The 12,725-nt window shown below is 50.8% G+C and overlaps 1 protein-coding gene across 1 annotated transcript in view; it reads right to left on the bottom strand.

The window, feature by feature from the left end:
* Positions 1–7,156, bottom strand: part of ACVR2B (activin A receptor type 2B) — a 104,924-nt gene extending 97,768 nt beyond the window's left edge. The window contains exon 1 of the mRNA XM_068175205.1: positions 6,634–7,156. Within this exon, the coding sequence (XP_068031306.1) occupies positions 6,634–6,685 (52 nt within the window). The 5' untranslated portion in view covers positions 6,686–7,156. The remainder of the gene's footprint in view (positions 1–6,633) is intronic.
* Positions 7,157–12,725: the final 5,569 nt, after the last annotated feature.

Here is a 12,725-nt window from a genome sequence, read left to right as displayed (position 1 = left end):
GTGGTCAGAGCACCAGCCATGGACCCAAGGGGATGGGGAGCAATGCCCTTGCCCTGCCACTGACTTCAAGAGCTCAGAGAAATCACTCCCACCAGGGAATAACTGGTAAATTTTTATTATGTTCCCAGATTAAACATCCAGAGATACAAGTTTCACTTCTAGAAAACACTTTCAAAGGTTTATTTCAGCTCCTTAATACACCCCAAAGCCATCATGAAGGCAAAAAGGGTGCTCCAGGCCCAGGCTGCCTCTTGCTCTGCAGCCAGGGCTGTGCAATGCTCTGAGCAGAGCTCCCCCAAAGTCCGAAACTGAATCTGTGGTGAAAGGACACACCAAGGTGGAAATCGTGGAATTATTGATGAGAAACACATCATTCACACTGGTCATTCACATCCTCCTCCAGCCAGGCACAAACAGGCTGCTCCTTCCTCTGTGCTGCTTTTGGCACACCTGCATGAGCCAGTCCCTGCTTGCAGGCAGCCAATCTAAGAGAAAAAGATCTCTTCAAGACTAAAAATACACCAACCACCTCCAGCACAGTCATCAGAAGAAAAGAAATTTTAAAAATCACATAAAGTGGACAGAGCACACTCAGGTTGAAGCCAAATTTTACCCCATACAGAAAAATTTCTTCATGCAGATTCTTCTTTCATTACAGGTACAAAATATTGGGTGTGACCTTGGCTGAACCACTTCATGATGCAGCAGGGAGTGCTTGCAGACAGGATTTCCTCCCTCTTGGCCCCTCTGCTCAGGGCTTTTGAGGCAGGGACCTTCTCTTTACACAAACAGCACTTTGCAAAAAGAGGAGCTGTATTTTTCTAAGGCACCTGTATTTTTCTAGACACCAGCAACAGATTTTTTTTCTTAAGTAGCATGATGGACCAATGCCACATGCAATAACCTAATCAGAGTAAAAGATTCAAATACTGGCAAAATAAGAGGCACTTGTGTGCTGGAGGGAAGAATATTACTATTTTATAGTGTACACTGACAATTGCTGCTCTTAACTTCTAGTTTGAATTGAAGCTATACCGTAGTAAAGGAGGAAGATGACAAAGAGAAAAGAACATGAAACTGGTGAAAAAGACCAACAGTTATATTCAAATCTAAGCATAAAATGTGCTGGGTCTGCAGAACACAGGCAGAGTGTTTCATTTTTAATTTACTTCTTTGCCCCTCTGAGTTCAGTGGCTCCAAGAAACCTTACAAAGAAGACTGGGGAGCAGTGATACATATTTTTCTACTATACCTTAAAGGAACAAATTACTAATGAGATACAAAATTATTTCAGAATGAAGTAATAATGAAGAGAAGAGATTAGACATTAGTTGATCCTCAGTGGTTAATGGAGGGGAAAGGGAAGGGGAAGAGTAGAGCTTATACTGGTGAATACTTCGGCCACAAACACCTCTCTTAAACACATCCAATTTCACTGATGTGAAAATCTCCACATGAAGGAACAGGCGAAAAAGAGCTTAAGTGGGAACAGGGTGCAGAATGCCAAGTGCTACACTGAATAATTCAGATCCAGGCAGTGCTATTGGCCAGGCAGGAAAATCACACTCCCCTGCTAGTTTTAAAATCAAAGGCCAAGGAGGGATAAAAGAGAAAGACAACACCTCTTTAAAGCAGAGATTACACTCTGTGGTTCCCATTTCCCAAGTTCCCACAACGTTTTGTTGCAGGGACAGCGCTGGAGCTGCGGGTGCTGCGGTGGTGCCAAGGCACAGCACCTCCCTGCCCACCTCCCTGCCCACCCAGGGACCTGGGAAACTTGGCCACCTGCCTCGGTGACACCACTCCTCCAGCCCAGCAGCAGGAAAATGCCAATTCTGCAGCAGGCACCCAGCAACCCTGACTTCCCAAGCTGCCACCATGGGACTTGCTCAGTGCACAAGCACTTCTCCAGTTGCCCGAGGGTAAGCACCCATCAGGGCTTTCCCGTGGGTCCACATCACAGCTGGACACCAGCAGGTTCTCTCCCCTACCTGCACCTTTCCCAAATTTCAGCCACACTTCTCCACTGGCAGCTGACAGGGCTGGACACACGGATTTCCAGGCAAGGCTGGGAGGCACTGCAGGGAGATCAGAGCATCAGTGTCTTTCCTTGCCTGGGCCCTGCAGAGCCAGAAGGAGGGGGTTAGCAAGACACTTTCACAACTTTTAGACCACTGTCCTGCATGTGTCTGATAGAAAGAAAAGTCATTTCTACTTACATTTCATGGGGCTCAAAAGATCCTGTGCTCCTAAAATCCCATTTAATTCTGACTATTCTAGTGCAGCACCGCAAGGGCAACTACTTTAACACTAAATTCTAGAAATGTTTCTAAAAGCAGGTCCTGGAACATGACAGCCAAAATACCTTCTGCTACAAGGCCCCAAACATGGAGTAACTTTGACTCCTAATTATTTTATTTTAAAGGTGTCATGGCTTTCTAGGAACAGGCAACTTTGCCTTTGGGCAGGGCGTACAAACACACCCCTGACAGGTGCCCAGCCTCAAAAAATCTCTGCCATCCACCTCCTTTACCCTTGATAAATAAAGATAAGCATCCCTTGCTTCCTTTTACACCTACAACACCTCTGCAGGAGGACCCACCCCATGGATAGCACAGCAGCAGGATTCCTGGGCCAGTCCCATCATCCCATCACCAACATCTCAAAAGATACTCTCTTCCACCTCTACCTGTGCACTGGTCCTGCTCCCCAGAACCGGAGAAGCCAGGGAGCCCTCCTAGACTGATCTGCAAAGCAAGGAGTGTGTGCATGGGGAAGGGGGAGAATGGTGGGAGGGAGAGAGGAGAACAAAAACAACAACAAAACAGAAAAGAAAGGAAAGGGAAAAAAAAGGAGGGGAAAGAAAAAACAGTGAGGTTGGCCTGCTTTTTTCTTCTCGACCATCTATTCAGTGTCAGCAGGGGAGGTCCACAACTGTTGCGTCACATGGAGCACAAAAAAGCCTGACAAGCCTGTTTTAGCTGATGGAGAGCAGAGTGGACAGGAGGCTGGTGACAGCTCGAGCGGGGACTGCAAGCCCTCCGCTTTAATTGGCTGCTCCTTCCCACAGCCCGCACGGGCTGCTCCAAGGCACCAGCAATGGCACAAATTTCAGCCTGGAAATACTTTAGTTAACTCCCCAGGCTCAGGTGAGACCCTCACTCTGGTTCAGAGATACAGGATTTTTAATGCTGTGGACCCTTTGGTCCACAGGAGCCAAAGGGAGGATGCAGGAGATGCTTCGAAATGGAGAGCGGGGAGAAGGGGGGAGCTAAACCACAGGTTGTGCAGGACCTGGAGAGGTGTTTATAAATAATGTCACTAAAAATAATGCACTGATCACGGGCATCTCTAACACAGCATTTTCTTCTCCACAGAACTCTGGCAGTGGTTATGTCGGTGGTACAATTATCTAGATTTGATAGCAGATTAAAAAAATATATATCCTAAACACCTGTTCAAGAGTTTTGTATTTTTAAAGGCCATTGCCATTAACCTTGGGCCACGCACTTCATTGTGTTTAATTAGCAAGCTAATGAAGCCGGTTTTATTCCCTTTCTCGAGCACAAGAGGATAAATACAAGACAGTGAAAGAGGAGACCAGATCCATTTGCAGCACAGTTCATTGCTGCATGGCATTACTTAAACTTGCACCGAAATAAAAGTAATGTAATGGCTTGGAAAACATGTTAGCAATGCATTCTGCAAGACAAATCCTTTTACACCTTCTGCCTTTTCTCAAGCTCATCGATTAAAGCATGATTTCTGAACATTTGGGCTGCAGAGAATTTGCAAACAAAGGGCTAAAAATAAACATAATGTTTTCCTCAATGAATCCTCAGTATTCCAAAAAATTAAGCATAACAGATTTATTTTTTTTTAAAGAACAGCAGCCCGTTCTTGCTTTGTTACAGCCAGCCAAGGTAGAGATGAGAAGCATCAACAATGGAGGTTAAGTGATTTTCGAAAAGCCCACCACTTTCACAGAGCCCTAACATGTACACACACAAAAGGCATACTTTGAGCAAAGCCCAGTGCTCTGAATCCCAGCAACACATTCCAACTTTGGGTATCTCAGCTTGTTTTCCTCTTTTTTTATTTATTTATTTTTTTTTTTTACTAAACAGCTTTAGGAAAAATTGGACAATGAAGATCACGTTGATAAATACTCATAAATATCACAAGAAAGGCCAGAAAGGCTTTAAAAGAGAGGGAGGGATTTACAGAATGGCTAATGCACTGATTTAGTGATTCAAAAGGACCTTTCCAAATAAACAGAATGATATTCATTTTCTGAGGGTTCCTTATTGTATTTTCAGGGGGGTGAGGAAAAATTCAGCATAGGTATGCCCTGTCAGATTATCTTTTTCATAACATGATACATTTAAGGAGCTTTCAGGGTGTTGTTTTTTTTTTTTTTTTTTTTAAAGCAATTGCTTTTTTTTCCCTCCAACTTAGATTTCAGCAACTCTGTGCACAGAGCCATAGGATCAGGTTAAATACCAAAACCAAACCAAACAAAAACCCAACGCCATACCCAAAAAAACAAAACCAAAAAAAAAAAAAAATCCGGAAGCCATCTCTTTTATTGAATCACCCGAGATAAAAGGATTCCAAGATATATGGAAAGAAAATACATTGACCATAAATCTCCTTTATGCACATAATAGAATTTTCCAGCCAGGAGAGCTGTTGTGATGATAGCAGCGCCGAGGACCAGGAATGCTGCTGGCACACACACAACCCCCCCGCCCCCCCGCCTGCTCCTTCCAAAATACCTGCCCTCCTCAGCACTGCTATGTAAATACAAACCCGCACAACCCCCTTCCCAACACATGGAAACAAAGCTGCGTACAAGTGTCCCAGCCATCAGATAAAAAACCCCGAGCTGGCTTTGCTCACTAAGACATCAATTTATTTTTTTTTTTTAAATTTTTATTGTCCGCTCCCTTTTTTATTGCCGCTCGCACGCACTTTCGGTGTGACTTAAAAAATAATGAAGCGCTGGCACCGCCGGTAATGGCAGAGGCAGGCGGTGGCAGCGCATATTTAATGGGCACTCGGAACAAAGGAAGCCCGGCTGCAGGAGCGCCCCGGGGCCGGCTCCGCGCCCGCTCCCCCCGCTCCGCGCCGCGGCCCCGCCGGGCAGCGCCTTCCCCGGGGCGGGGTCCCGGACACGGGCACGCACAGGCGGGGAAACCCCCCCTGGCCCCCACCCGCACAATGGGTGATGGCAAAGCCGCCGGGAACTCCCCGGCTGCCCATCGCGGAGCGGGCACGGCTGCAGCATCGCTGCCTCCCGCGCCCTGCCCCCGGGAACCCCCGGCCACAAACAGCCCCCCAACACCGGCCCCGTACCCCTCCCGCGTCCCCCCAGCCCCGGGCGGGAGATGGAAGGAACGTAACAAGTCACTGCCCAGAGCGGGGCGAGGGGCTCAGCCCCGGGGGGGTCGTGGTGACCAGGCAAGAGAGGGGAAGGCAAAATTCCTGCCGCACCGGCTTCTCCTGAGGAAAATGCAGCGAGAATAAGAAAGGATAGGGGAAATAATACTAATAATACAAGGAATAATAAAAACAAGGAGGTAAAGTGGGGAGCGCGGGGATTTCCAGCGTGCCCGCGTTTTCAGGTGCTTGGGGGCAGCACAAGCGGGTCTGAGCGCTCCCGTCCCCTCGAGGGCTGCGGGATGGGGCACCCCATGGAGACCCCTCCCCGCCTCCCCAAGCGCTGCCCGGGTGTCTCCTCCAACTCCCCCGGCCGTGCTCGGGCTTTGGGCGAACTTCCACCCGCGTCCCTCGGCACGACGCGCAACCCGCAGGCTGGAGATGAAGTTTGTAGCCCATGTCCGTAAAATAAATGGGATGAAGAAGATACAAAATAAACACCCTCCTCCGCCGCAGAAGCCTCCTCCGGAGGGATGCTCCCCAGGCAGCCCGAGCCGCGCACACCCCCTTTTTCCCAACTTTCTCCCCGCTCCCCGCGGAGCCAGCCAGCCCCAACAGGCTCGTTCCGTGCTAACCCCTACGGGACGGCGCGTCCCGGGGGGCAGATGGGGAACCGAGGGGGTCCCTTCGGGGTGGAGGGGGGGTCCCGCCCACCCCTCCCCGAGTTACACAACCGCAGCCCGGCAGGAGCGTAGCGCACACATGGCCACTACCTGAGAGACCCCGCAGCATTCCGGAGCGACCCCAGGTCTCCTCCCGCTGCTCCCAACTTGTTCCCCCCCACGCAACATCTTCGGCTTCTCCCCCACGCCCCCGCCCAGAAGTAAATGCCCATTTTTGCAAAGTTTCCTCGAGATCGCGCCGTGTTTACATTGCCATGAATTCCCACAGGCTGCCTGGAGGGAACAAAAAGCAGCACGGGAAGGCTCGTCCTGCGAGCAGGGAGAAAACGGAGAGGGAGGAAAAGGGAGTGAAAAGAAAAAAGAACCATAATAATAATAATAATAATAATAATAATAATAATAAAGGAAATGAAGCCGATGCAGCGGTGGGGGGATTCCCCAGCTCGGGAGCTTTGCTTCGGAGGGTGCTGGAGGGTGGCTGCAAATAACCGCACGGCCCATTCAATTCTGCATTTGGAGACGCGACCGAGAGCCCGAGCAGGAGGTAAACACGCCGAAAGGCTCTTACCTGCACAGAAAGTTCCCCAGAGCACAGCGAAAGTCAGCCACGAAGCAAACATAGTCCTTTACTTTTTTTTTTTTTCCCTTGCGTGCACGTCTACCCCAAGGGAAACAAAAATAAAAATGAAAATAAAAAGATCGAGCGCGTGAAAAGAGGGGGGGAGAAGCGCGGCTCTCTCTGCCTTCCCTCTCGCTCTCAAAAAGAAAAAAAATAAGAAAAATATCTTGAGGGTAGGGGGTGGGAAAAAAAAAAAAAACACAACAACAAGAAAATCGGATTTAATTCCTTCGCAGTTGCAAAATTTATCCAGTGGAGACGAACAGACCCGGACGGTTCGACCTGCTCCTGCCCGGCCCCACCGTTCGCTCCCAGCTTTCCAAGAGTTTCTTTCCCTGGGCTTTTGTGCTGGGAGCACGGCGTGCACCACACACCGACTCCCCCTCCTCCTCCTCCGCCTCCTCTTCCCCTTCCCCCTCCTCCTCCTCCTCCTCCTCCTCCTCCCAAGCCAGCCCCTCCGGCTCCCCCAGCAGCGAGGGGCGAGCGCGCACACGCACCGCCCCCCCCGCGCGGTTCCCGCGCAATGCCCGCGCAGCCGCGCGCGGGTTGCGCGCTCCCCCCTTTCCCCCGCACACACACACACACGCGCATCCCCCCCTTCCTCCTCCTCCTCCTCCTCCTCCTCCTCCTCCTCCTCCTCCTCCTCCTCCTCCCCGCGCAACCCACGCGCGCTCCCCGCGCCGGCAGCGAGCGGGGCGGCGGCAGGAGCGGGACCGTGCGCGGTTTTTACGGACCCCGCATCGCGGGAGGCTGCGGAGCGGCAGGCAAGGGCCGGCGAAGGCGGCGCGGAGCGGCCGCGGAGTCCGGAGGAGGAGGAGGCGGCGGCGGCGGCGGGGGCCGCGGCATCGCGGGGCTGCGCGGGGCGGCGGGCGCGGGGGCGCGGCGGGAGGTGCCATGTGCGGGATGGGGAGGGAGAGGAAAAAAGAAAAAAAAAAAAAACCCACAGCGTGGAGGGGGAAGGGAAAAGGAGGTTTGATGGGGTTTGGGGTTTTGTTGTTGTTGTTGTTGTTGTTGTTTTGGGGTTTTGTTTAATAATTAAAAAAAAAAAAAAAAACTGAACCGAGTCCAAAATGGCTTCTAAAAAAAGGGAGAAGCCAGCGCGGAGCCAGCGGGGAAACCCGGATGTTGGATACAAAGGGGCTGGAGGGGGCGGTGCGGCGCGGGGGCTCCGCGGGCGCTGAGTGGGGAGCGGCGCTGCCCGTCACGGCCGCGCCCCGCGGGGAGGCCCGGCTGGAGCGGGGCCGGGGGCCGCGGGGGGTGGGCAGGTCTAGGGGCAGCGGGCTGCGGAGGAGAGGTTTAGGGGGACAAGGGGGCAGAGGAGATGAGTGTGGACATGGACAGGTTTGGGGGCAGGGTCTGCGCAGGAGAGATTTAGGGGCAGAGGGTGAGAGTGCGGGTTTAGGGGCATAAAGAGGCAAAGAGATGTGTGTGGAGAGGAGCAGGTTTAGGGGCAGAAGGTGGGAGTGCAGATTTAGGGGCATAAAGAGGCAAAGAGATGTGTGTGGAGAGGAGCAGGTTTAGGGGCAGAAGGTGGGAGTGCAGATTTAGGGGCATAAAGAGGCAAAGAGATGTGTGTGGAGAGGAGCAGGTTTAGGGGCAGAAGGTGGGAGTGGAGATTTAGGGGCCTAAAGAGGCAAAGAGATGTGTGTGGAGAGGAGCAGGTTTAGGGGCAGAAGGTGGGAGTGCAGATTTAGGGGCATAAAGAGGCAAAGAGATGTGTGTGGAGAGGAGCAGGTTTAGGGGCAGAAGGTGGGAGTGGAGATTTAGGGGCCTAAAGAGGCAAAGAGATGTGTGTGGAGAGGAGCAGGTTTAGGGGCAGAAGGTGGGAGTGCAGATTTAGGGGCATAAAGAGGCAAAGAGATGTGTGTGGAGAGGAGCAGGTTTAGGGGCAGAAGGTGGGAGTGGAGATTTAGGGGCATAAAGAGGCAAAGAGATGTGTGTGGAGAGGAGCAGGTTTAGGGGCAGAAGGTGGGAGTGCAGATTTAGGGGCATACGGCCCAGAACGGTGTGTGGAGGTACGGGCAGGGCACTGCCAGTGGGGGAGGTTTGGGAGAGGGTGTAGGGGCAAGAGCTGGAGGGAGAGGTTTAGGGGGAAAGTGTGCGGAGGGTATGTATGGATAAGGGAAGGTTTAGGAACAGAGGGTTGAGGGAGGGATGGAGGTTTAGGGGCAGAGGGAATGTGTGTATCGCAGCAGGGGCTGGAGATTTAGGGGCAGGGGCTTGGGGGTGGAGATTTGGGGCCAGAAGGTGGCAGAGAGAGTGTGTGTGGATAGGGGCAGGTGTAGGAGCATGGGGGTGGCAGGAAGAGACTATGGGGCAGGGGGTAGTGGAGCAGGCTGGTGGGAGAAATTTGGGGGCAGAAGGCTTGAGGGTGGAAGATTTAGGGACAGGGCATGGTGGAGGATATGTGTGGATAGGGGCAGGTTTGCAGACGGAGTGGTGCAGGGGAAGGTTTAGGGGAAAGGGGAGATTTAGAGACAGAACTAGGCAGAATGGATTGAAGCAGGTTTTGGGGCAAGGGGCTGCGGGAGGGAGGTTTCAGAGAAAAGGAGATTTTGGGGCAGGGAGGAGAGAAAGGGAGGTTTAGGGGTAGGGGGCCAGTTTTAGCGACAGTGTCTGGAGAGGAAGGGTTAGGGGAAGAGGGTGGTGGAAGGTGTGTGTGGATGGGACAGGTTATGGGGCAGGGATGGCTTAGGGGATTTAGGGGATAGGGGTTCTGGGAAGTGCAAATAGGACAGGGAATGGTGGAGGGAGCTGGGGAGCAAGATTTTGGGAAGTGGCTCAGGCCAGGGCATGGCCGGGGTTGTGTGTGTGGATAGGGACAGGGGACTACAGTGAGATTTAGGGGCAAGAGGCTGCAGGGGGCAGGTTTAGGGGTAGGGGGTGGCAGGGCAGAAGGTTTAGGGACAGGAATGACTGGGGGCATTAGGAACAGGGATGGGAGGAGTGCAAACAGGGGCAGGGGGTGGCAGAGGGGGCTGGCTGGGGAGGTTTTAAGGGCAGGGAGTGGCTGGGGGGGATTGGGGTCAGGGAATGGTGGAGGGCAGGGCTGTGGATGGGATGGAGGGCGGGGTAGCACGGGGCAAAGCCATCTCATTGTCTCGGGGAAGTTCTCTGGCCCCTTGCCTTCCCAGTGGAGAGGGCAGCACAGCCCCCGCCAGGGCTAGGAATAAACAGTGTCCTTGTAGAAAAAAACAGTCCTCCTCTTCCAGGCAGTGGGAATGTGTGCTCCCTGCTTGTGTCCTGGAGCCCCTGCACCCCAACAGCCCCTTGACCCCAGCATCCAGCAGGAGCAATGGCTCAGTGCCAGTGTCCAGGGTCCCCAGGGCAGAAGGGACACCTCAGCAGAATCCATTTTTTGGCCATTTCAGGGTTAATAAGGTTTCTCCATTGGCAGGATTACAGGAATTGAACGTTCTCCACAACTTATTTTAATTCTAACTAAATAATATGGCTATAGGGAGCGCCAAAGGAATCTTAAGGGGGAGATGCTGAAGCTGGGTCATTCTCAAGACTTTGGGTCTGTGAGGTCCACTGACTCATCAGAGAAAGGAATGTGGCACGGATGGATGCTGTGCACAGCAGTGAATCGTGGGTCAGCTCCCTCAAATTCGTCCGATGGGGACTAAGGCTGAAAATATTCCTAAACTCATTTTCTCATTTTCTCTTTCCTCTGGAGGGAGATAAGAGTAAACATGAATCATTCGTCTAAAAGTTTGAAAAGCATTTTGTTCCAAGAAGAAATATGTAATTTTTTTTTCTTCTTCTTACAGTAACAAGTTCACAGAAAACTTCAGGAGGCTTTTACAAAGGCTTGTAAGCACTTTGAAGCTGGAGACTGTTTTTATATACATACAGCACTTGCGTAACAAGGTCTCAACTGTGAATGGGATTCCAGGGTGCAGTTGCAATAAAGTGATTAATAGTATCATTCATGGTATCATACCTCATTCATAGGTTTCCTGTAAGTTAAGAGGAATACATTGGCAGGAATACAGTGGTTGTGACTTTAAACACGATACTCTTGGGGGGAAAAGTTACAGCTAACACATGCACTGAAGGGCAGTGCAATTAGTAAAGCTATATAAAAGGCCCAAGAAAATACTTTTTAGAGCAAAAGCCTGCAAAGGTCTAGTTCTGAGCTGGTTCTATGGCACAGAAAAAGCAAGGTGGATATTGATACACAGCTGGTGAAACCAAGAACAGAAAATAAGATGTGTCTGTCAAAGGGATGGGTCAGGGGTGAACACTGTTTATTCAGGAACACACAGGTAGGGTTTGGGTTTGTTGCTTCTTAATCTGCACACAGTGAGGTGACATTTGTCGCCAAAATGTTTGCCACCAAAATGTTTGTCACCTGCTTGTGGCAAAAATCACTGAGAAGACCAGGGAAGATGCAAAAGGGAATGGAAAACAGTTGTCAAAGGAGAATTAAATGTCCTGGCTGTGAGCTTCAGCAGCTCTGGATGCATTTGGAGCCTCAAGAGAAGTGACAAATAATGGGTCAATATTTCCTATAAAGCTGCTTATTTCATTTGAAAGCAAATAATGGGTCAATATTTCTGCTTATTTCATTTGGGGAATAAGTTGTTAAACAGCTACCACGTGGCTGAAGCATGGAGAAATATGTGGGGTGATAAAATACGACCTAGTGTTTCACTGTACCAGCATCCCCACGATTAAACGAGGCATTTAGCTCGGTCCAAGAAAACATCAGCCCTCGGGAGCAGGGGGGGTGAGTAACACAGGATCGCTTGGGCTGCGTCCCTGCCCGGGCTCAGAGCACTCCCTGGCCAGCGCTGCTCCTATTTTTAATCCTAGCCGTGAAATGAAAAGCTCCATTCCACAGCACCTGCATGGCTGCTCTGCAGGCAGGGACTCGGGAGCGCGTTTATCACGCGGCTGTCATCGCTTTTGAGGAAACGGGCCCAGGGCCTTTCGGATGTTGTCCTAAAGCCACCCGATGGGACAGGCACAGCCTGGCCTTCCTGCACCGGGGCAGCTCCTGCTGCGTGGCACAGGCAAAGCCATCCAGCCCCCAGAGCTGGACCCCGCGGGATTTGCCCAGGGGTTTATGACACCCTGAAGTTTCGTTTGTTGAACGCCCTCCCATCTTGTTTGCGGTGTGTCACAGGGAGGTGTTTACCCGCCCGAAAAGCTAAAACATTTTCTCGCAACGCAAAAACCCAGGAGTGAGTATTGTCACTGGAGATAATGTTACAGCCTTGGTGAGACTACACTTAAAAACTTCATCAGCATTCCAAGAATTTCGGAAATAGTGGTGAATAAAGGCAGCAAGTGCTAAGAGCAGGCAGTGCTTGCAAGAAGTGCCCTTACCAGGAGCTGTTTTTTATTTTCACTTATCATTAGAGCTGCACAGCTCAGACTGCTTTTAAATGATTATACTTAACAGTTAAGAAATTCTCCCGTGCTAAAATAAATTTTGGCTGAGGTGGTTTATGCTTTGCAGCCTCATATGACATTCAATCTTTCTCGTGTGACTCTGGTAACAAGTCAAATTTTTTTTGATACTGCGCACGTGATTAAGATACTTGGATCACTTAAGCCTGCACAAAACTGCAGTACTCACATGTCATTTATCTTAAAATCCTATTGTAGTGCTCGTGAAGTGTAATTTCTTCAGTGAATGAAAATTTATACTGACAGAGGTGTTATAAAACATGGAAAATACTGGGAGGAGAGGACCCAGCATTTTCTTTATCTCTTCAAGTGTTCGCTAACGGGGATTTGTTTTTCAGCTCAGCGTTGGTTCATTGCAGGTTACGAAGCTCTGGTGCAATTAAAGGGACCCGTTTCCAGACTTCTTAAGCAAAACTCACATTACTTGCAACAGGTGGGAACTGTGTGCTCTGGCCTCGAGGCAGCAAACTGGTTCACAGGCTTCACTTTCCACATTGGTCCCTAAAGCTACTTGCAGAAAATCACCCAGCCTAAAGAAACTCCTGGGATCCCAGCCTCTACCTCCCCTTTTAAAATGCATGGGTAAGAAAAACCAATTTATATTCATAACCCTGAGTAAA

The sequence above is a fragment of the Anomalospiza imberbis genome, chromosome 1 (genome assembly GCF_031753505.1).
Source record: "Anomalospiza imberbis isolate Cuckoo-Finch-1a 21T00152 chromosome 1, ASM3175350v1, whole genome shotgun sequence".
Taxonomy (NCBI): domain Eukaryota; kingdom Metazoa; phylum Chordata; class Aves; order Passeriformes; family Viduidae; genus Anomalospiza; species Anomalospiza imberbis.
This window is presented reverse-complemented; position numbering and strand designations above follow the sequence as displayed.